The sequence below is a fragment of the Aulonocara sp. 'chitande type north' Nkhata Bay genome, linkage group LG4 (genome assembly GCF_057382095.1).
Source record: "Aulonocara sp. 'chitande type north' Nkhata Bay isolate Kocher_YH1m ecotype deep benthic linkage group LG4, A_spYH_male_GT1.1, whole genome shotgun sequence".
In the NCBI taxonomy this organism is placed as follows: domain Eukaryota; kingdom Metazoa; phylum Chordata; class Actinopteri; order Cichliformes; family Cichlidae; genus Aulonocara; species Aulonocara sp. 'chitande type north' Nkhata Bay.
Window position 1 is genome coordinate 10,694,580 of NC_141347.1, and position 25,663 is coordinate 10,720,242.

General features: G+C 40.5%; 1 protein-coding gene across 2 annotated transcripts; it reads right to left on the reverse strand.

Annotated features, from left to right (window-relative positions):
* Window positions 1-1,274: 1,274 nt before the first annotated feature.
* On the reverse strand, window positions 1,275-22,131 carry tlcd4b (TLC domain containing 4b). 2 transcript variants are annotated; one of them, XM_086288339.1, is made up of 8 exons: window positions 21,783-22,131; window positions 20,816-20,965; window positions 17,412-17,564; window positions 13,893-13,982; window positions 7,501-7,559; window positions 4,176-4,270; window positions 4,007-4,080; window positions 1,275-3,900 (listed from the first exon to the last, which is right to left on the reverse strand). In XM_086288339.1, exons 3-8 carry the CDS (start codon window positions 17,555-17,557, stop codon window positions 3,552-3,554), a joined length of 813 nt encoding a protein of 270 aa, XP_086144465.1. In that variant the 5' UTR covers window positions 17,558-17,564; window positions 20,816-20,965; window positions 21,783-22,131; the 3' UTR covers window positions 1,275-3,551. The 2 variants fall into 2 exon arrangements, with proteins under 2 accessions (XP_086144465.1, XP_086144464.1); XM_086288338.1 differs by lacking the exon at window positions 20,816-20,965 and having other exon boundaries at window positions 21,783-22,126.
* Between the last annotated feature and the right edge of the window lie 3,532 nt (window positions 22,132-25,663).

Genomic DNA, 25,663 nt, shown 5'->3' on the forward strand with positions numbered 1-25,663 from the left:
AGCAACCCATTTAATATCAGCAGTCTTTTTGTCTAAATGTCTGTCTATTTTGAGACCCCAATAGAAAAGCTCAGCTGTAAGGCCAAAGCGTATTTCATTTCAACATATGCTTGTTGAGCATGTGGAAGAACAACCTAACCGCATTCCAGGCAAACTGGTGGAGGTTCAAATCCAAACTTGCAATTTTGTTCCAAATATATCAGAGTTTGATCACAGGATGATTTTTGCTAACTTTTTGATATATATACACATATAGCTAAGCAATTTCTCTTTATGAAATGCCATAACAAATAGTGGCAATCTGGCTGTTGTAAACAAATAAAAATAATTAGTACAGAATACAGATCACAGCCTTATATCATTCCACTCACTCTCTTTCCAAAAAGCCTCAAAGTGTGCGACAGAGATCTTGAAATATATTCTGTAGAAAAACCCTGACAGGTACAAAAACTCTATTTGTCCAGTTCGCAAAAGAGCTACACAACAAACATCCCAACTGTGTCCTTTTTACATTGTGCATGAGACATGTGCCAGAGAGCAGTCTCAGTCTAAACTCATCCAAAAAGAGCAATACGCTACAACAAGAAGCGTATCAGCATCACTGCTCGGCCGAGTCTCAGTCAAGTCTCCCGTGCTCGGTAGTTCAGACTGAATATTCACAGCTTTGATTTCAGGAGGCTGGAGAAATGAGACACTAGCCTTCCCGTCCACTACGTGTACAGCTTAAAGAACTTGTGTTTAAAAAAAACAAAACACAACAAAAAGAACTTCATTTTCGACATCTGCAGGATCATTTCAATGCCACTAAATAACCTCTCGCAACATTCAGATATATACCCTGCCCAGAAAACGGGCTCCCCTGCTGGGATCAGCTTTGGGATTATAATACTTGGCCGGATTAATCACTGTGCAGGCAGGTTATAAAAATATATATACACAGAGTATACATAAGGAATATAGAGGAAATAATCACTGGATATTACATTAGAAAGTTCATGCTAATTCAAATCTGACTGCATCACATCCACCGTTTGTCTAAAAAGGCACAAGATACTGCAGCCCCTCCTTAGCGGTGACAGACAGAAATACAGGAGAGTCACAGCCCCACGGGGAATGTGCTTTATATTTCCACAGTGAAAACAGCAGCAGAGATTCTCAGACTATTTTAAACATTGATCCAACGAGACAAAGACTCGAAGGAGAAATCCACCAGTTTAACACTTCAAGTGTGTGTGTGTCTGTGCAAGTAACATTTGCTGGGAGGAGGGGGGGGGGGGGGGGGGGGGGGGGCTGAGGCTAAAAGAGAAAGGGTTTTATTTAAATGCTATATAATTAATGTTTAGTTTAAGTTGTGCAAGGATGGAAAAATTTATTAAATTAGATTTTCTTGCAGATTTTTAGGGATATGTAGTTACTGTCATTCATTTTTGGATGTGAATGCAGCTCAAGTTTAAATAAAACCCTTTCAAGCGAAGAAAGTACAAACCTGCAACCTGTTATTTCAAGATTTGATAGCAAAAAAAAAAAAAAAAAAAAAAAAAATCCCAAACCTGAAACATCTGCTGTGTTTCTGTCTGTCATGAAATCAGCTGTTAAGAATTTGCTGACAGAAGAACTGATGAATCTGTAAGAACTGAAGTCTGTAAATCTGAGTAATGCCAACTGGCCTATGGAAAGTGTGGTAACATCTTAGCCATACAGTACGCACAACTTACCTACTGTATGCGTATACACTGTACAGACATGCAGGTTGAGGGGAAACAATCAAAAAATACAAGTAGTACATGCTTTGAGTATGCTCTGAGAGGACAACACATTTTGGAAGATACCCAGCCCAGCCCCACCCAACCCCTTTAGCATTAGATTAATGCATTTAATATTTAGATGTTAGTCATCTATTTACCCTATTCACTAAGGCGTCACAGAAATATGTCAATCGTACCATGCTCTATCGTGACGATACATTTTATACAGTAAAGTAAATCATGCAGATTGCCACGGTGCTTTCTGATGTCGCAGACCGGTCCATCGAAATTCATGTTCTTATCTGCCAGACAATTTTTGAAAAAACTAATGTAAATAATAAAATGGCATATTGCTACCATTCCTATTGCTCAGATTCTGCAAAAAGGACAAGCACCACCATGGTGTTTAAAAAAAGGGCACTGAATACAGTGTGTAAGATTGCACGCTATGCAGTGCATGTGCAAACAAGTGGAACAAGTACATGTGGGTGAGTCTGCTTTCCACTATTAGAGTCACTGAAAACAGGGTGGATAAGTGGGGGGGGGGGATCTAACTACAAAAACAAACAAACAAACAAACAATAAACAACACAATTAGAAGCAGTTTAGCAAAGCTGCTCTGCTGCACTGCACTGGCTGGGATAAGCTCTGAAGACAGAGGGAGAAGTCGCTCTGAGCCATTAATGTTGACACAGATGAAGTCTTGAAAGATAAAAACATTTTTTTCCTTTTTTAACAGGGAAAAAAAAATAAACAGCTGATTAATTCATGAGGACGGGATCGACAGACTCTTTTGTAAGGCAGGGGGAGAGGTAGAACGAAAATGCTGGAGCTCAATTGTGGAGCCCTACCCAGTGAGGCAGAGGGTTGCAATGAAAATGATATTCCTTTGATTGCTAATGACAAGTGTTAAATTAAAAAAAAAGAGCCATCATGAAGAATACTGAAAAGGCAAAACTGTCCTGTTAGGAGCGAAAGGTGTAAGAGAGTGAGTCTCTGTCTCTCCTGCATGCATATTCTGTGTTTTACATAGAAACTCCAAATGATAACGAGGCTGGAGGGGCATGGCTGGTGATACAGGTAGGTGCCACTTGTTACGAGGAGGCCACAGCAGGTGATACTGTAGAAGAGGCATTCATGGTGTTTTTTTTCCTGTCTCTTTTTTTGTGAGGTTTGATGAGTTTAAGACAAGAGCCCTATAGATTCACAAACACTGTACGGGTCTGACGGATGAATTAGTCACTCTGCAGGCCACGAGTGTGGAATGATGAAGAAGCCTCGAGTTTGTCAGGAGCAAAAGTGAGTGCGATTGTTTTTTTTGTTGTTTTTGAAGGGGGCTAAGCAGTAATGTAATGGGCGATATACTCCTCTACTGTTATTGCTTTCCTGTTTTTTTCCCTTCCCCTCACGCCCCCTCCCACAGGCACTTCAGAGGATTGGGCTTTGGCTGAAGTTGAGTGTGAGAGCAGGCTGTGGGGGAGATGACAGAGGATTGGTGGTAGTGACAGGAGTAACAGACAGAGTTAAAAGTGTTCTTTTGAGCTCTACCTTGTCGTCTGAAAGCTATCACCCAGCAGGATACTAATCTGTCAGTGAAAAAGGTTGCAAACGCTGGTGCTTGTCCTGTGCCAGGGTGAGAACCTGAGGACTCTTAGCCCAGGCCACTAGCTGACTTCAAGAAGATCAGGGGCTGAGATTGAGGGTGAGAGGGAAGCTGAGGCTTTATTAAAAGAGCAAGGTTCCTGGTTGTCCAGCCTCCCTCCATGCTTATTGTCTGTGTCTACAAATGCTGTGCTCTACACCTCCTCAGTCTGTATGGTTGTTTGTGTGCTTCTTATCTAAGGAAGATGACGCCTCTGCTTCTACCTTGACCTTTCGCCCTCCTCTCCCAGTCAGGACCTTGTAGCAGCCCCGAGTGATTTTGTACATCCAAATAATGTTCAAGACATCCAGGGCAATGCAGGAGGTGATCCATGCCACCTGGGCACCCAAGCCCAGCCGCTCAAACTCCGGAGTGCCAAAAGTGGCGAATACACTGGCCCAGTAGGATGGCATGACTGCAATGCGCACCAGGAAGAACACCACAGCCATAGCAACCCCATTTAATACCACCAACCGGTGTGAGCGTGGGTACTTTAATGACTCGAAGAACCACCTGGAGGAGAAAGAGCCATTAGGAAATGTCAGGGAACAAGATATGTCTGCCATATGGTGTGAAGGGGATCCTGACAAGTACATATTCACAAGTGAGGATGACTCACCTTTGGTTCACAAATGGTGTGGATAGCTCAGAAATGAGACGGAAATTGGCAAAGTAGGGAAGGACACCACGGGTCTGCGAAGAGCAAACAACACAGATGATGAGGAATTTAGGAAGCAGAAGGACACAAAAACAACAAGAATCGGGTTTCAGAAAAATGAGCCACTCACCAAAACATATCCGTAAGCATAGAGCGCCGCCAAGTGGTGGCAAACGAAAAAGCTGTCCCCCATAGTGCTCCAATTACATGCTAGCAGCACCAGGTCTGGAGAGCAGGTGGAGACATTGGTCATTAAGCTAGCAAAACATTACACAGCTGACTTTAGAAGAAAAGAACAGAGCCCAGGCTGAACTGAGTCTAACACGAACACAGAATACTCAGGACTTTGACTCTAAAAATGACTTTGACATAATCAATTCATCAACAGATGAATTAAAACTTGTTACAAAACTTGGAGAGCTGACAATACATTCAAAACTAGAATCAAGTCATAAAACAGCAACTGAAGATAAGGAGAGCAAGAACAAAAGAACAAAGAACACAAATTTGCAGAAGAAACTGAAGGAGACATTTATGGTCCTCCATTTTCAACAGCACTCATGCAGCATTTTCATGGACTTAAGCAAAAAGTCCATGAAATATGTTTTTATTTCTCATTCTTTTGAGAGAACAATCAAATTGGTATACTAGTGGACAATTTCCTTTCCTAGTATTTTCAAAAGTTCAGTCGCTGATAATGAGCTTGCTCTGGACATTTCCCTACCATCACGATGACCAACCCACTCATGTGGCCATTATTTGGCTGCAGATTCCACAGATTCCCCTGCTAATTACCCAATCTCATATTCGACTGATGCCACAGTTTTATCAATCCCTGTAATTATAAAGGCGCAGATGGAAACCATTTATTAGTCATCACAAATTTCTGCAACCAGGCCTAACAGTCTAATTACCGTGCCTGACAAAGCCCAGCCTCCCAAGTCAGCAGTTATTGCTCTTTTGAAACGACTGAACTTTTACTAATGAATCATTTATTATTAATGGTTTATTACCATCTTCTGTACCACTGAGACTTGGCTCAAACTAGAGGACTACTGCCCCCTTGTGGAATTTTGCTGACTAAACTACAAATTCTTGAATGCCCTGAGGCGCTCGGGCTGTGGTGGGGTAATCGCTGCGGTTTACAAGGGTAATTTGAATTGTGTTCCATTTCCTCCCACTTCTTTTCATTCATTCAAATTACTATTGTTCAAAATTGACTGTGAAAATCTAGTTTGCTATATTATTATCTACTGACCTCCTAAATCTGCTACCAACTTCCCTAAATGAGTTCCCCAATCGACCTTCATCTATTGTTAAATTTGACAAGCTCATTTTGGTATGCGACTTTAACTTGCGCATTGATTCCTCTAACTGAATTTTACACAAGGCATTTCATTTAGTGTAACATGTTAATGGTCGCACACAATGGTGGGCACATCCTGGTTGGTTGTTTTACTCTTGGCTCATCTTTAGACTCTCTCTGTATGTCATATTTACTGTTTCACCATAAGTGTAATATTTTTGCCACAGTTTTGCAGCCAGTATCGTTTTCAAAGAGGAGAATCATAAAGCCTAGGATCTTTAATGAGAACACAGTGGCTACATTTTTAACTCTCTTACCAAGTGTCAATTATATTTGTAATAAAGCTGAGATAGAAAAATACAAATCACTGCCTTTTCATGACGGAACCAGTTACTAACCAGTCTACTTCTTTGGCTTAATTAGCATGAAAAACAGTCCAAGGTTCTTGTTTAACACCACGAACAGACTCCTTAATCCTGCTCAGTCTGGTTTTCCTGCCCAGCCCTCGGCTGAATGTGAAAAACATTTTTTTTCCTCTTCTGTTGTCTGTTAAGATCAATTATATCAGGTCACAATTAAACCCTAGTTGCTATCAACCTGCTCAGTTGTGTCATGGAGTTCTGTTATCTAAGTTTTTTCCACGACAGATCTTCGTTATGTTTCCTAAAATGTGGAATTGTATGTAATAGTAGCCTTTGACACCACTGATAATCCCATTCTTATTACAGAACTGGTTTGGTATCTCAGGCCTAGCTCCTAAATGGTCTCATCATACTTATCTGACAGATACTCCAGAATTCATATTAACTGTATGTCCTTATCAGAGCCCCTCATATGAGGGGTTCCACAGAGCTCAATCCTGGGTCCAGTTCTGTTTTCTGTATATATGTTACCCCTGGGTTATCTATTAAATAGCTTCTAACAGGGATTTCCGACCGCTGTTATGCTGATGATACATTTTTCTGTTAAGTCAAACAACCTGAAGAGCCTCTCCTATCTCGGGGAATGCTTCACTGCTGTTATTTGTTGGATGTCTTTAAATTTCTGCCATCTCAATACTGGCAAAACGGAGGTTCTTGTGTTTGGCTCTTACAGCTTCTCTAAGATCAGTCATTACATTGTCCAGCTATCCAGCAATATCAAGTCACCTGTTAAGAACCGTATTTTACCAATATTTGAATTTGTAATCTCATATTCTCAAATTCATTCTTCATTTTTTATTAATGACATATAAAGCCCTACATGGCCGGGTTCTGCCTTTCTAGCAGACCTGCTAAGACCTTAATCGAGCACTCAGCCTGCAATCACTGATCAATGTCTCCTAACTGTTTCACACTTCCACATCTATTTTAAAACCAGAGGCAAAAACTCCTAAACCTTCTTTAGGAAAAGTTTTTCTTCTTCTTCAGCCCATGTTCTTTGTTCTTTGAATGTATGGAAGTATGCGCTTGTATGTTTTAGACATGCGCTTATCTTTTGTGTTATTTTATTTAAACTGAAGCGTTTAAAAAAGTGCTATAAAATAAAGTTACCATTATTATTATTATTAACTTCATAATATTTTTTGTCCTGTTCTGCAGATTCTATGCAAGTTAGAATTTTTATTTATATAGCGCTAAATCACAACAATCGCCTCGAGGCACTTTATATTGTAAAGTAAAGAACCTACAAAATGTCAATGCTGAGCTCTCCAAGGCTGCAGAGGAGAACAAAAACTAACGTTGCAAGTTCACAAATGACCTGGAGTGCACCAACCAGGGAATGAAGGACTCCTGACTATTCTTTCATTTAATGTACAGGGTTTTTGTTTTTTATTAAAAGAAAGTGTAGGTGTGTCTTCCTTTGGTTTGAATTCTGAAGGAAACATTAGAAGTGTTTTAAATTCCAATTCAAGGACACATGATAAGACAAAATAATGACTTTCTTCCAAGTCGGACATGTCAAATATTTTGTCCTTTTTCGATGCTCCTATGCATTCACGTATCACAGGTATCCTTCATAGCATGTAATATACATTTAATTAAAACTATCCGACTCTACAGTAACTTGATTACAATACAAAGCTCTACTTGCACACACACACGAAGGGTAATGGCAGCCACATATGCAAAAAAACGAAATAAAGACAGAAGAAAAAATTAAACCTCACCATATAGGAGGTAACCACAGGTTATGGCTACATTTAGTTTGACGAGACTGGGGTCACCCCTGTGGAAAAGCAAAGGATACAGTGTAAAGGCACAAAGCCATAATGCTCAATCAGTGAGAGACTGAGATTACTGAGATTACCCAAATGCACCACTGAACAACACACGAAATCATTGCTGGCTGTGGATATCTGCCTGTACAACTCCTCCACCTAATGCACAGCACACAGTGCGATAGTTGCACCGTTTTCCACATCCTGTATAGTCAAAATAACTTATAATTAAACTACTTGTATATTAGAGACATTTTAATATTTTGTAACTTTGTAATATATTGTATTATTAAAATGTAGCTCAGTCTGTTACAGTGTCTTGGAGAAACAGTAACCACATAATTTCCTTAGGGATTAATAAAGTTTCTGATCCTGATTTTAAAAAAAGAAAGTAAGAAAAAAAAAAAACAGGAAGAAGAAGCTTCAGTTTATGAGTTAAATATGTTACGTTGTCTTGCTTCCCTGATCGACAGTCTGCAATACTGCACCTCTTGCATTTCTTAGCAGATTAAAACTGAAAGGTCATTTAAGTTCGACTGTCTAACCTTGATGAATTTGCTGTGATACTGTTGTGTGCGGTATAAAGGCGACTGTCTTGACAAGAGCAATGCTTGTGGTGAATCCATAACATGACAGATAGCTCTGCAGAAAAGATATCCACAATGCTGGCACTCCGTGTTCCTCTCCTCCCGTTTGACAGCGTTTCTGTTTAATCAGCAATCAGTAGTTCGGGCCATAAACCTGTGACCTGCTGCTCTTACCATTAAAGTGTCCTTGCAAATAACATCGGTTTAAAATAACAATGGAGGTATGTCTGCTTCAATAGAGATCCGATCCTTGTATCAGCTACAAGTATCGCATAGCAAATGACTGGCTGACTGCTTGTGTAACAGGAGCTCGCAGCACAGCGCACATGCTCTACTATACACTGTACCCACACCAACAACATGACCCTGGGCTCACTGCTTTCAAAATGTATTCTTTATCTCCAAGCTTCGACTGCCTCACTTTAAAATAAGTACTTTAACTAAGTGCATTGAATATCTGGAGATATAACCAAGTTACATGTAAGATTTTCTTTTTACCATACCATTTTAATATCTAATGAAATGTATGTGATAGAAACACACAGACACATTGATGTCAGTCCAAAATGAACAGTCAGGTCAAAGAAGAGTATTTGTTTGAGTTTAAGACTTAACTGCTCAAACATCCATCCATCCATCCATCCATTCGCTTCCGCTTATCCTTTTCAGGGTCGCGGGGGGCGCTGGAGCCTATCCCAGCTGTCATAGGGCGAGAGGCGGGGTACACCCTGGACAGGTCGCCAGTCTGTCGCAGGGCTAACACACAGGGACAGACAACCATTCACACTGACATTCACTCGCACATTCACACCTAGTGACAATTTAGATTAATCAATTAACCTATCCCCACAAGCTGCATGTCTTTGGACGGTGGGAGGAAGCCGGAGTACCCGGAGAGAACCCACGCAAACACGGGGAGAACATGCAAACTCCACACAGAAAGACCCCGGCCTGATGGAGGAATTGAACTCAGGACCTTCTTGCTGTGCGGCAACAGTGCTAACCACCGTGCCACCGTGCTGCCTACTGCTCAAACATTTGTATTTATTTGAAAAGACAAAAAAAAAAAAAAAAAAACATTGTCGTTTTACTAATCTAACATTTCCCCAACATTATTGTTTCCATGAGTATACGTGTATGAATGTAACAAACATGGCCTCGGCCTGTTTTGTTGGAAAGTGTTCATCACACTCTGACAGAAATGCAACGTGCAAACATCAGGTTGGCTAATGCCCATCATGCCTGATAATGTGATTGTCAGGGAGCCTGAAAATCCACATACTTCTTGGTAATCTCATCCGTGTGACTCAACTTTGATTAATCAGATCTACAGTATATTCACGTTGTCTCTTCATGAATGGTTGACTGACTGGAATTTGGCCCAGAAAGATACGTAGAATGTTAAACAGGAAGTACTACAATAGCGCCAACTCAACAGGCATTATACAAAAGACACTCAAAGCCAAATGATATGCTGTTAAGTGGCAAGTAGAAGTCATTTAAGAGCACCAGATGCACTTAGCAGTTTGCTAGGCTTTTTCCATGGGGCTACAGATACGTAGTAATCAGAATGAACCTTGAGCTTATATGTGGTTCAAAGAAAAGCGCAAAGGAAACTTAAATAAACTCTCTATATTCTTACTGAACGCAACTTCGAGAAAAAACCTAACTCTCTCAGAGTTTGTCTTTGCTCAGCAGAACATCCTCACTGGCACATCAAAGTATAGAATTACCTGTAGCGTCTGTACTGTACTCTGTATCATTTATCTCTGTGACAGCTGTATACCCTTGACTGCCGCTCTTCTAAATCATTGACTGTTCCGCTTTTTAACTCTGACAACTTTCGTCTCAGATGGCCAAAAATCACACAGACTTAAGTGGGGGAAGTGTGGTGGTGCTTGGGCTATGAGTTATGTTCACCAGCAGCTGATCTGGAGCTGTGGTGACAAATGACAGCATGGGAATAGAAGGGTCTGACTTTCAGTGGATCTTAGACTTTTTGTTAGTCTTAGTCTGCAACCCTTCATTAAGTCATTCCAGAGTTATCAACAACTTAGATCTACAGATAAATCACGAACTAGCTGGCTGTGTTTCAACAGGTTACGGTTTAGATTCAGGGAAGCAGGTTTTAAAAGTTTTGACGTTCAAGAATGGGGAAACGGATAGCAGCACATTGGTGAAACTATGATGTATGAAAGCGCTTTTCATTTCCACCTGATGAGATGGATACTGGAAGTCCCATTCAATGTCAATTTTTGATTTAAATATTAATTCCAGTAAGATCAAAAGAAAGAAATATAATTCATTGGTTGATGATTCTCAAGGACGTTTATTCAACCTGTGACAACCAGGAGGCAAACAAACTCAACTCCAGGTCTCTTATAATGAATGAATGATAATGTTGGTAACACTGACATCTTATATGAATCTGATTAGCTTTCTACTTGCTTGCTCTATCGATAGTTTGACTCTTCATTCAGATATTTGCATTTAGTGTTGTGCATGCAGACCCTTAAGGGAAATCTAAGGAATAAAGCATTTTAACTGCAACAATAAAACACATTTGAATGAAGTTTGGAGAAAGAAAAATGCACAAATTTACCAAAACCATAGAAAAGAAAGGAATGCTGGGATACAGGTGGATGACAAAAACAGTTGATGGACCTCTCTTTTCATCACCTCTATTGATTCTTAACAGCAACAGCATCCTTTAGCTGCAGGGTTGCATTTCTTTGAATAAAACTTGCAAACAAATGGGGCCGGATGCTGATGATGACATGCTGACCCTCCTCAGGAAAGACACTGGTGTTATAAATTAGGTTTTGGGCCTTGCTAGGTAAGGTGAATTGAGGTTTACCTCTGGATTTTCAGTGTTACAAATGCAGTTCTCATCTTATCTGCTTAAATCGCTGTGGTAACTTCTGTGGCAAACCTAACCTGTTTCCAAAAAGGTTGTGCATGAGATAAGACATCAACATGCACATAACAATTACCTACTGACCAATCAGTTCACCGTTAAATGACATAATCATTCCTGCAAGGTCACATGAGGGATTTGAGTTATTAGCCAGCACCTAAACCCTCTGTCTTCTCAATACAGGGACCTTTCTTTGCTGCTTCTAAAATAAGCAAGTCAGCCTGTTTAACAGTCTAAATTCTGTTTGTTTTTTTGTTTTATTTATTTAAGGGTGTTTACTTGTGTAAACAACATTGGGACAGCAGCTGAAAGAAGGCTAAAACCTATTTGAATACCATGAGAATACATTGAAGCAAAACATTAGTTTAATGGAACACCCTTTTCTAATCCTGTATCTTAATAATGGAGCAGTGATACAAATAAGATTGCATTTACAGCCACTAATGCCTTTCCAGACTTCCCGATGGCCTAAAGTGCTTTAAACTGTATGTATGAAAGAATGAATGAATATAGCAGATTTTTATAGCAGAAGATACACACTCACACTCTGATGCTTTGGCTGCAAAAACTGTGTTGCTGCGGAGCATGTATTATGTGATTAACCTCTTTGCAGTTTTCTAATATTATAGCTTGGTTGTTGTTTGTACAATATGCCAGTCTGCTGCCTGCCAGTAGACCTGCCCATATGCTGCCAACACCACCTCTTTTACAGCGCTGTGAATAAACTGGTTTGATTTATCAAGCCGATAACTATTAGTGCCTGAGTTTTCTAAATCTCACCAGAAAGACTTGCTGAACTAAACATCCTGGAAAAGCAACACGAGAACAAAGAGTCATGGTAAAAAGAAAGCACACCCTTCAACCACAATGTGAGAGACTGATACAATCCTAATGCTTTAAGTTATTGGTGCTAAGGGTGGTTCTACAAGTTGGTGACTCATAGGGAGTACTTATTTTCTTACACACTGCATCTGCATTTTAGCTTAGTTTTGTTAAACAAACAATGAGACAATCTGTCTGTCTGACTTTATACTCTCCTAATCTGAAGACTTATAGGACTAGATATTATTTTTTATTTATTAAATGAGATTTGACAAAATGCACTTTCACCTTATCTTGTTTTTTTTGTTGCTTATTTTCCTTTAGTGTCAAAAATATATCTCAGGTTGTCCTAAATTTTAAACAAACTGAAATGCGGTCCTCCATTCTCCTCAGACTGTCATGCACATGTTAAGTTCAAGTCCAGATAAGCCAATCAAGAAATGCAGCAGGGGCGAGGCCGGCAGACACGGCGCTTGTTAACCGAAAGGATTATGATAACAGCCGAAGCTGTGCTGACAGTCGGAGTGACAACCTGAAAGAGCCTGAGCAGCAGCTGCAAACAAAGCAGGCTTCTAACAGTTTGGCTCTGACCGCTGCGCCACCATTTAGCACAGCGCCGAGAGAACAATGCTGCTGTGTGACAGGCCTTAATGATGCTGTAGCGCAATCAGATTGACTGGAGAATTAAGGCTTGCTCCACTCCGGTGTTGAAATGAGATGAGCTTTAAAAAGGCATTAGGATACTTCTGGGAATTGGCTAGGTGCCGGTGGGTGACGGGAATAAGCTTAAGAAATTCAACAATAGCAGTGAAGAAATAAAGTTGGAACAAAGAAACCATTTCAGCAGAGAAATGACTGTCACCTTTTGCTCAAGGGGGGTGTCTCAGAGAAGTGATAGAAGAAAAATCCTGCCTGCAACCCCCCAAAAATGCTGGTAAGGTATTAAGCACTTGAACACTGAGCAGATGAAGACTAGCAGCAGGAGGAGGGAGGGAGAGTTCATCCCTCCTGCCCGTGCCCCTACCAACCGCTGTTTTCTCCCCTTTTTCTTTGCTCCATCAGCGATGCTAGCCAGAGAAACAGAATAAAAGAGCATTGCATTGATATGGCAGCTAGACATGTGTAATCGGCAACCCAAGGCAGGGGGAGGATCGTGAGGGCTGGTGGTGCGAGGGAAAGGGAGAGTGGGTTTTGTTTTGTTGTTTTTTTTGTTTTTTCTTTGGGGGGGGGGGGGGGTTAGCTGCTGCTGTTTGCTATAAAAAGGCATCTTGTTGGTGGGATTTCTAGTCTGCTGGACAGACAGAGAGGAAGTGAAACAGAAGGTAAGGAAAAAGAGGAGAGAGGGGAAGGAAGTGGTGTTGTAAGTGAGAGAAATGAGAGAGCAAAAGCTGAGGAGAGATGTGTTCAAAAGACTGATTGAAATATTAGAAAGGAGAAATAAATGGGGGGAGAGAGAGCAGGAGAGTGAGCGAGAGATTGCCATTTCTCTTTTTCAGGACTCACTGATCCAAATAACAGAGTCAGCACTGGTGGGGAGAGTGAAGGCAGAGAAGACAGCGAAGACAAAAATCAAAGTCTAAATCCTCCAAATCAACAACTCTCTGGAGACTCCACTGACACGTTAGATCCATCCTCTCGCCTTCCCTCTTTCGTTCTCATGAAGGCAATGCCATCTCTGTCGCGCCAAAAGGTGTTAACTACCAATCCCGACGATTTTTCACCACCCCCCCACCTCCCTCTTCATCCCTTCATCAGTTTCCACCCTTCCCTGTGTGAGAAAGTTCCGGCTGCCAGTCTGAAAAGGCAGATGTGGGAACACAGGTTTCTCCCAAAAGCACCCACGGCTTTAACAGTACTTCAGTATTTTTTGTTTATATGGTTGCACAGTATGTGGACAGCATATGGCTGCATGCTGCAAATCTTGTCTTACTTCGTGCACGTGACATGATATTCATGGATGCTTTTGGTTTTTGTTTTTTTTTAATGCATGAGTGTCTCCTTTCTGTTCCTCTTACCAGACAGGGTTGGCGTTGACTGCGTCATCGTACCACAGGATGTACAAACAGAACAAGCCCACAATCAACGCGTGCACTGTGGACACTAACCTGGGAGACACACACACGCACACATATTACAAGAGCAAATTAGTGAACATGACAACAGATTAATAGGTTTACAGTCAGGAACAATCATCAGTCTTTTTTACACATCTGTTCATACATGCATAGTGTACAGGTTTACCAAGCTATGGGCTGAAAGAGCTAAAAAAGTGGAGCTAGCTCCAAAAGTGAGTCAATCCCGATTACAGGTGGCAATCACCAGACACTCCATGATATGGTATAAACACATGACATTTTGAACTCCGTTGAGAATTACAATAACTTATATTGTGATTTATCCCCTTTTTTTAAACTGCAAATTATGTTCTCAAAGTTTAACTTTGTCAGTATCTGTTACATTAATAAGATAAAGTTCTCTCACTTCAGTTATTTTTTGCTGAAAGATGAGATTATCAAACATATCAACACTATCACTAAAATCAGCCATCAGTCTGATAGTGAATGGGGTCAAGTTGGCAATTACATGCAATCTGTTTCTGATAATACAGCTAATCATCAAATTCACGTATCTGTTTCTGTCTACATAGGCAGAAATTCATATTTCACCATTACATTTGCACTCGGCAACCTTCCTGTTTTATAGGAATACAACCAGCTGGCAGCCAGTTGAGCAGAGTCACCTAATTCAATTCAGTTTTATTACATTACACAACAACAGTCGCTGTTGTTGTGTAACAGTTATATTATATATATATATATATATATATATATATATATATATATATATATATATATATATATATATATATATATATATATATATATATATATATATATATATATATATATATATATATATATATATATATATATATATATATATATATATTAACACTGACATTGTTGGATTATCGTCTGCTGTGCATACAGCTCAAAAAAACAAATAAAACAAATAAAAGTAAAATCTGCTTTTTCATTGGTCTGTTACTTAGGACCAATCAGGAGATATCTGTGGGTAGCATTGCATATAGTTTACGGACTCTTGGATTTCCAATATCTGGTCCCAATATGATCATTTTTGAAAAACAAAACAGCATTTTAGTTTCCCAAATTTAACACTTGGCTTCAAAATGCAGAGACTAGAACCTACTGGGTGAGTTCATGATGACTAAGCCCAAGTTTTATGTTTAGTCTATGATAGCTGCATTTATTTTATGCACTGTGTTCAAGTAAGTTACTTTCTTTGACCTTTGGAGTAGTTATGTGGGCCACTGAAGAGATACTCCAGAGGTCCAGTGGGTCTTATCTCTTCTCTACCACAATCACAATTCCTCCAGTGTCACCATGCAGCCTCTATCCACAGACTGCAGCTGCCAGCCTGAGCCTTGGCCAAAACTGGCTCGATGGCAGGCTGCTGTACAAGCCCAGTCTTAAAAGTATGACTAGCCACTGAGTTATTTTCTGTTACAGAAAGTTCTGGATGCAGTTACTCTATTTGAGGACGTGCAATAATAAATAAGAGGATGAGGAAAAACAGAAAAGACATGAAATAAAAGTACAGGACACACTTTTTTGCTCACAACCATACTGCTTTTCCTTAGAAGTGCTTCCTCCCTTCTCTCCCTGCACTTAAGTTGTGGTTACATAAACAGCACACTGACACACTGAGAGCTGGCTGTTACACAACAGCAGACCACTCTAGAGTGGGCCATCAGCGCTTTGCCTTTGACTTGTCTTGGATTCCTTGGTCAGTGCACTCCATTCTTTCAATTAGGTAGAAGCAGGCTAATGTAAACCACAGCTGCATGAAGAAAGTGTAATCTCTGAGCAGTACATTACAGAAAACAGATGGAGGAAGAAAATAAAAACAGTGAAAGATGTTACGCAACTACAAAACATTGCCCCCTGAACCTCACCCCTGAGGTTTAAGTTTGAAACTTTAAACCACTCTGTGCTCCACCAGCCGTTCATATCACAGCTGTAGTTGTGCAGAACAATGAGCTGGCCTGAGGCACATCGAGGTTCATCTCAACAGAACCGCACAGAGGTTAGCTCGGTCAAGGCTTTATAACATTTTGCAGCTACAGATTTTTTTTTTTTTTTTGAGGAAGTGCATCTCACTTGTACAATTTTATGACAAAAAAATAAAAATAATATCATTACTTTATATTTTGCTATGAATAAGGGGAGTGTGTGTTACAATTTATTGAAATATGCACAAACATGCATGGAAATACAATATACAAGCTAAAAAAATGGTAGAAAAAGACTAACAAGCTTAAAAGTCAATATTTGGTTTGACCACCTTTATTTTTCAGCACAGCCTGAAGTCCTTGGAAAGCAGTCATGTAATTTCTTTAAATAGTCTTCAGGAATGGTTCTCCAGGCTTCTTAAAAGACATTCAAAGCTCTTCTTTGGATGTTGGCTGCCTTTTCTTCAGTTTTCTTTCAAGATGATCCCACCATGCTTCAATAATGTTAAAAACCGGGTTCTGGGGGGCCAATCCATGCCTGACTGATGTGTGTTTTTTCGGGCCCGATATGCATTTTCTGTATTGGCACTGTGTTTGGGATCATTTTCATGTTGAAAAATGAAGCTGTTCCCAATCAGAAGCTTTTCAGATGATACTGCATGGTGGATCAAAATCTGATACTGTGTTTCTTCAGTTATAAATCAGTTTTCACTGGCTGATTGCAGCCACAACCATGACAGCGCCTCCACCGTGTTTTACAGATAGCTGTGGACTCTTAAGCCCCTTTTCCATTAGTACCTACTCGGGTCGATTCGCCATGGAACAACATGACCTTTTTTGATGCTTGAATGATTCACAGGTCAGTGTTAAGCAGCTCAAAAACCCCCCAAAAACCATTCCTCTGAAAATGGTGAAAAAGCAACAAATGTCCTAAAAAACATTTGTGAGACCTCCAGAAAGCCTGGAGAGGTATTTCTCAAGACTACTTTTAAAAATTAGGAGATCTGGCTTCTTCAAAATATTAAGAAATGGGAGAGGAGGGACTGTTGTACAGTATATTTCAACATTTATTATCCTAATCGATCATTCTTAATGTTTTATCACCTCCTAAAAGGGGGGAAAAAAATGAAAGAAATCCCCGGCTATACCCCATTTTCCACCAACCAAGTACTGATGCTCAGTCCAGAATCAATTCCATGCTTTTCTACCAAAAAAAATAAATAAATAATTAACTCACATTCACTGAAAATTACAGTCCCAAATGATGAAATTACTGTCTTCACTGCAAAAAATTCACCAATGATCGTCCACCATAATTTTCTTCCCACAGGCATTACATCCAATTCTGCTGGTAATGCAACATAATCGGTTCCCTTTCCTCTTAAAATGTGCCGGCATTACTACCAGCAATGGCACTATAGCACAGCGCTGCTGTAAAAAAACAAGGTAGCTCAGGTGGAAAGAAAAGGCCTGTTGACGAGCAGCGTTTCCTGTGACGTACCTGGAGTTCCATTCAGTGAGCTTGGTGGGAGGCAGCCGTCCATAACCTGGGGTAATGGCGGAGGAGAGCGGCGGGCTGGCCACTGAGAAGAGAAGCTGGAAACCCACAAAGCTACCAGCTACCACGGTCAACTCTCTCGTCTCCATCACTCACCTAAACACAATGGGGAGGGGGGGAGGGGGGGGGGGGATGCACAGAGAGTGATACACATGGACAGGTTCAATCGATGTCTGTCAGTCATTCTGGGCAGTGCCAGAAGAGAAACTGAGGTGGCATTGAGAGCGGAGGGAAACTGTGGTTCAGCCGGCGCACAAAGAAGAGGAGGAAAGGGAAAGAGACAGAGGGAAGAAATATAAGCTGAAGACATGAGCCGTCTAATGCAAGTGACATGAGCGCTTTAGCCAAGAAGGGCACGGTGGGAAAAGGTGGGGTAAAAAGCTTTTATGGATAACAGAGTGGCAGAAACAGAAAAGAAGTTACTGGGTGTGAATACGTGATGCTAAGCATTTAGAACTGAAAAAAGGCTCTGTGTTATTATGCACATTTTGCAAGGGGATTACAGAGAGTTGTTTAGGACACACCAAAAAAAATCCCTGAGAAGAAAACAAAGCCTGAGCGAAAGAGGATTTTCAAGATGAAGCAACAAGTTCAGCTCATGGGATTGCATAAAGAATTTCAGGCGGTATTTTACTTAAAACAATGCTTGTTGTTACAGCTTTGTTTAGGCTTAAACCCCTTTTTTTTTTAAACTCAATCTTTGCCATTCTGCCTCGCTTCCATGTTGCTGACACTTTATCTTAAAATGATAAGGCCAATATGCACTAAAAGGAAACCGTTCCAGGGAATGCTAAGCAAACTACCGATTGTAAACATACACTGTGAACAGTCTATATTTGAGTAGCTTATGAGATTTATTTACTTTGACTCACGTCATCGCACCAGAAACCAGTCTTTTCAAACCGCAGGTAATCAGCGAGGGAACGGTGCCACGCTCACTAAAACCACTGAATCAGAGACTTTTTTTTAATGAGTCCTTGAGTAGTTATAGATTTTCATCAGTTCATACAAGCTCAGACAGTAGTCCTATTGGTTGTTACGTTAAACAAGAACAAGAAGTTCAGACATTTTTCTGAGAACTTCCCTAAGTTGAAAAAACAGATAGCATTTAAAGAAGTTCCACTTCTCTAAGAGGACTTTGCACTACAAGTCTCGACACTTATCAGCTTGTGAGTGTTGCCGTTCCTGTTATTTGTTTCCTGCAAGCAAAAATTACTTGCATTTCTCAGCTTCCCCCCTTCAACAGATCACAACCACAATTACAGCCAAATTGTCCATGTTTAAAACAAACAATTTTAAAAAAGGAGGTCAAAAAAGACCCAAAGTTCACAGGGAACAGAGGGTACTGAAGTGCATTCACATAATGACCTGTTATCAGTTATCACCACATCCTGTGTCAGCACTGATCTGGACTCTGTCCTGATAAAACCCCGTTTCCCAAAAAACTGTGACGCTGAGTAAAAAGTAGAGAAGTTTAAATTCTTAGAGTTAACATTGTTTATATTTGGAATTATTTAATGTTATATTTGACTTTAAAATTGCAACAAACACGTAATATCTAATGTTAAAACTGATCAAATGTACTTAAAAAAATAAAAATATGAGATAGCGGTTCTTTCATGAACATTGGGATATTTGCCAGCAAAAAAAATGTAAAGAAGACTTGGTGAAAAATCTCACTGCTAATTAGTCTAACTAGTAAGATAGCTGAGCTTAAAAAGAGCATCCCAAATGGACTGAGTTTTTCAGAAGACCGGAAAAGCGTCACTACTCTGGGAAGGCCTTTGCGGTTAATCAGTTCAAGGATTTAAGGCCCTGCCCACATGTACACAAGTAAGTCTTTTGGTAAACATAGCCCTTTCTATGTATTTTTGCCATTTCTTTACACATAAACAGTGTTTTATGTGACTGATCTTTAAAACAAAAATCCTTCCAATGTAAGGATTTTAAGAAACTCGGTTTCTCCATATACACCTGGACAAGGCAAACAGATTTGGTCTTGTAAATCCAAAGGTGTATATCATGTGCATGTGGACACAGCCCAACCCCAACTGGAGGATTTGATCATTTACTGCGCAATATTACTAAAAGATTAACATAAGCCTGTGAAGTCAAGGGACAAGCCTGAAAAGCAGCACTAAATGGCTGTAATGCAGGACTGAATGGCTCACTATGTGGGCTCAGAAACAGTCTGAAAACCTGTGTCAGTGGACACAGCTCAGCACCACATCCACACACGTAAGTTAAAACTCGAACGAGATCCAGAAGCGTTGCTGCCTCCTCTGGGCCAAGCCTCATTGAGGATCGAGTGAAGCAAAGTGGAAACTCTTGAATTCATTAGGAAATTCTGGACACAGAATCCTCATGGCTACAGAGGAGAGGAACTGTGCAGCTTGTTATTAGCACAAAGTTTAAAACCCACTAAGTGTGGATTAGTGGAAATACTTATTTATTTGTAGCATCATACACTGCTATTAAGTCTCTGTCAGGGAAAGCCTTGCTTGTTTCAGCAAGGATACGCACACACTCCTACAGGTGCTTAACTGCCTGCAGTCAATTCATTCAGATTATTCTGCAACAATAAAATAAAAATAAGGAAGCCCATAGAGTGGCTAAAATCCTATATCAAACTACGAAGCGGAAACCTTTCACTTTTCAAACTACAGCAACTGGCCTCCTCAACAAGAGAAGCGGGGCTGCAACACAGTGGGAAACATGGCATGCATTTACTGTCTTTTTACCATTCTCAATTAGAAATATATAAATGGATGAACGAATGTTATGCAAGCCACGTGATTCCACTTTTGACTGGCAGACACAGCAGTTGCTGTACAGTTTGTGAAATCATGCTGTTTACAAAGCAACCTAAGCAGTTTGACCCATATTACTAAGTGTGTATCCAACATTTTTCATCTACATTAAAATGTCCAGTGCTGTGCATATACACCGCTGTGTGAAAGCCAAGGAAGAACAACCTGCTGAAAAAACCCAAAGCACCTCAAGCCAAAGTGCCACGAGCAACACTGCATCAATTCAGTGTCGACCATGATTACAGCGCTGGAGTAATCTTCTGCACAAACTCCCATCGGTAGGACAAACTTCACTCTGCAGTAAATAAACACATTTACCAAGAATCAAAGCCGCTGCAAGAAGTGCAACTCCACTCCAGCTTTCCAAAGCCCCATTCTCTCAAATCTGGCATGTTCAACAGGGAAGCTGAGGCAGGCCATTCTTCTTTCTTTTTTTGGGGGGTGGGCTCTTATTGTCCCCAGAAGCAGCTACGCACATTCCCGGGCAACCCTGATCATATGCAGCATGTGCCTGAATAATTCATTGGCATTCTTCACCTGGCAGGCTGGTTCATAGCGCCCCATGGGAAGGAGCAGCTCACGGAGCCTCCTCACTGCGGCTGACAGGTCGGACGGGAGAAGTGCTCTGCCATCCTCGTCCGACCTTGGTCCGCTGGACTATCCTGCTGCTGTCAGCAAACCGTGACCCTGTGACATATCGACCAAATATAAATAATAGGGCTTCAACTCTTCCCCCACCCCCGTCCTTTTTGATTTGGAAATCTAAACCGGCCCCCCCAGTCTACCGCATTGCTACAGCAGAGGGATGGGTCTGGCTCGCTCCGAGTTGGAGGATCAGTCTTCGGCCAACCTTCATCACACCAAACCCCGCAAGCAAGCAAGCATGCAGGATCATGACACGAATACTGATACATGACTGGTGGCTACTGCCGTTTGAAGCTGGAAGAAATGCCCAGATTTAGCAAACCCTCTCTTCTTTGATTTGGACTATTGTGCAGCCCGCACCACCTCATCGGCGACTGGCGGGTTCGGCTTACAGTAAAAATGGATCTATGTAACAGCAATAACCCACATAAATAAATCCACTATGTTTGGCGGGGGTTGTAGTTGCAAATGCATCGTAAAAGCACTGCAGACGGCTGAAGAGAATGGCAAAAAAAATGTGTCGAAAAATAGGAATCTCATTGACAATGGGGGAGAGAAACACAGCTTATTAAACAACACAAAGACAGGAGGTTTTGAGCGGATTGTAACAAGCCGCCAAAGCGCAGCGGACTGATTTCAGGAGAGCAAAGTTGCTCCAGAAGAAAGCTCAAACTGTGTGGACTGCTACGTGTCCTGTTGTTTCTGCCGCCACGGCAGGAGGAGAGAGGGACACGGGAGCTGTTGCAGTCCTAAGGTATGTGCGGGGGAGAACTGCCTAAACTGAGTAAAATAAAGACGGCAAGGCTTTTAGTCTGCGCTGTGTCTGATGTGGTGGAAGGAGATGGGTGAGCTCTCGTACCTGCTATCCGTCGCATGCGTCTGTGTAGGCGGATGAGCTCCCGGTTCGCCCCGTGTCTTCTCCACTTTCTTCCAACTTGACGTTAGCTAGCAAGTCTGCTAATCGGAGGCAGCCCGCAGGCTTTCCCCGTGCGAGCTCAGGGAAGAAGAAAAACAACCTCCGCTGCTACAGCACAACGTGGCAGAACAACCATTACAGCCCGGAGAAGAGAGGCTTTCCCCGATTCCCCGCTGTCATGAGTCTACTTGAAAAGTTTTTTGTTTTTTTTACTCGTTTTTATTTTGGCGTTGACAGCAAGGACCCAGTGGTGACGTCGGTACGTACCCGCCCACGCGTGCACACGCCCCCCACCGCCGCACACCCCTTCACCAGACAAGAGTCTACGCTACAGTCTGTGGGTTACACCCACCAGGAACAAAAGCCACTGTATATTATGATTGATGATGATCCGCTGCAGCACAGGTAGTGGAGACGTACAGTCTGCAAGTCATGCTGCTCTGCTGGCCGATGGACTAACGACTTGCAAGAAGATATCTCACACGCACAGAGTGGACTGAGATATGCTCAAGGGGCTCAACTGTTGAGCACCAAACCTATCCATCATAAGTGGATCATGAGGATTTAAGTTACCCCAGGTGTATTAAATAATATGAGCTCAAACATTCCTTATGTATGTGTCAAATGTAATGTTGAAAAAGCCCCCTTACTTTAAAGCCTATGGAAGGAAAACTATGTAAACGTGACTCGTAGTGCACTGAAATAAAAATGAAAACTACACTTTAGCTAAAAATTAAATGAACCTTTGTCAGATCTAACAATACAATAAATGTAATATTTAAAAAATATATACAGGACATCTCTCCTTTTTTCAACAATTTAGTCTGGTGCATGTGTTTACTGAGATAGGAACGTCAACATGACTGTAGGAAGTGTGTCACAGTGTTTGTGTTGTCATACATAATTAGAAGTTCTTAAACTTTGCATTTGACAAGTACCATTCAAGACACTGAGGCAAAAATAAAATTCAAATATTGAAATTAAGCATTAAAGAATAAAATAAAAACATAATATAATATAATATAATATAAAATATAATATTAACTATAAGAGCTACTTTTAGCTCCTCCCATATTCACAAGGAGTCAAATAGCTCAGTATGTTTGCTTTGGCAGATTTTTAAGCTTTTTATGCAGATTGCTGACCCTCCCTGAACCTGGTTCTGTTGGAGGTTTCTTCCTGTTAAAAGGGAGTTTTTCATTCCCGCTGTCACCAAGTGCTTGTATAAAGGGGTTGTCTGATTGCTGGGGTTTTCTCTGTAACAAAAAACACCTTGAGGTGACTGTTGTTATGATTTCAATTTTCCTGTAGACTCCTGGTGGAGCATAGGTCCGCAACAACACCACGCCAACGGACTCTGTTCTGGGCCGTTCTCTTCATCTGGGTCCATGTCATTCCGGCGGCCTTCACTTTGCTCTCGACAGATCTTCTCCACGTCTGTTTGGGTCTCCCCACTTTCCTTTTCCCTTGTGGGTTCCAGTCCAGTGCTTGCATTGTGATGTTGTCGAGTGGTTTTCGAAGTGTGTGGCCTATCCAGCCCCATTTTCTCTTCTTGATGTCTTGACCGACCGGGTTCTGGCTGGTTCTCTTCCACAGGTCTGTGTTTGAGATCTTCTCAGGCCATCTGATGTTGAGGAGCAAGATGCGTGATTTCTCTCTGTTGGCAAGGCATAAAAAAGCCCTAGCAGCTATCAGCACGTCTCATCCTTTACAAATGAAACAAACAGGCAAAAGGTTTGAAATGCACGATTGATTTGCTTTGGAAATTTAATGGTGAGACACACCTAGGGATTGCAGTAAACTCCTTTGTCTGCTATACAGTGCTCTGTTGCTCAATATATTTTTTTATGTAATGTAATAACTGCTTTCTCTTAGCGGTGGAGGGATTTTTTTTATATTAATGTGTCCGTTTTTATTTATATATATATATATATATATATATATATATATATATATATATATATATATATATATATGTATATATGTGTATATATATATATATGTGTGTATATATATATATATGTATGTATATATATGTATATATATATATATGTATGTATATATATGTATATATATATATATGTATATGTATATATATGTATATATATATATATATATATGTATATATATATATATGTATATAAATATATATAAATAAAAGTGTGTGTGTGTGTGCATTTCTATATGAAAAAAATACATGTATGCTGTGAGTATAATTCATAAAAAGTCTCTTTTGAGATGTCAGTAAACCCATGGTCTGAATTCAAGGACATCACTCAGTTACATAGCTGGAAAAAAACGATGCAGACTACTGTTGAAGCAGGTTTCCAGGCAGAGTGAAATACCAGCAAGCAGGCTACAAGCATACGCTTATGTTCCTTTCATATAGCAGTTTGACAATCCAGACAATCCAGTTGTTTTGTTTTCGTTTTCTTTTGTTTTTTGTTTTTTTGGTTGGTTGTTTTTTTTTTTTTTTTTTTAATCTGAAAAGATACAGAGGAGTAGTTACAACTGTATCCAGCCTATACCAGCATACTGCACAGACAATAGGAAAACAGCTTGAGTCACAATTAGGTTTAGGAAAAAATGTAAATTCATGAGTAATGACACCATGCATAAAGTAACCCTTTGAATTTTCTTTTCCTTTTTTTCTCCTCCATCAGGCGACTTTTGGCATGGTGACTGTTTGACCTCTTTGTTGCTTCAGCTTCTGAGTCATTTTGCAGAGATAACACTGAGTCAAGGTTGTCTGTCCTGTTCTTCCAGGACACAAACGATCACAGTCTACTCTAACCTTAAGCATAAGTGCCACCCATTTAACCCCGTCGCCTCCAGAACTTTGAAAAAAATGTTACCCCAAGAATTAATGACTTATATAATTGTCCTCATAAGGAAGACGTGTCCTCGTAATGAAAGTGAGTAAATGGATGTAGGTCCCCACAACATCTTTAATACCTGCACCACGGGAATCTTTTCTTCTCACACTCGTGCACCAGCATGTTCAGTGTGTGTAGTCAGTAGCCGTGGGGTTATATTGTGTGATGCATTATTCATAAGAAATTTATGAAGGTACAGTTTTTATTGAATTTATGCTAAGAAAAAAGCAGAAGGAGTGCAAAGAGTTAAAAATGTATCAGACGAGAACAGATGCAGGGATAGAGATTGCCTGAGACAATGCAAGAGGAAATTTATGTGCAGGTTTATAGACTGCATACGAAGGTGAAATCTCACACGTACAAGAAATTACAGGTTGGTTACAAGCAGAAAGCACAAAATCACTTTGTGACATGGCAGAATCTAAATTTATAGAGAATTAGATTTTAATTTTCAGATGTGCAGAGTGGAAACAAAGGACACTGTGACTGAATGCTTTGGCAAGAAGGTATGTGAGAAAGCATACAGAGATGGAGAAATGATATTTGTGTTCACTGAAAGAGTGTGTCGAGACAGGATGAATCTAATCCCTACACTAACAATGAAGAGCCTCACAGATTTACTAAACATCAGCTGGTAATTAGAGCAGATCAGATGCCAATCAAGGGAGTAGCACAGGGAAATAAAGAGGCGTGGGGAATGTACTGCCTTTAAATTATGTCAGACAATATGACAGAGGCAAGCATGCAAGCAGTGGTTGATGTGCCATCACTTGGTTTCCCAGTGGCATTGGGTTACAATGTGTCAGTGTCATTACCAGAAATTGTGTGCCTCCATACCATTACAATTGAATTTAGCTTCCATAGTGGCCTACTCTAAGTGAAACATGTACAGTATAATGTTTACTATGGTTGTCAACACAAAAAGCACATTATGTGCATTAAGTACAT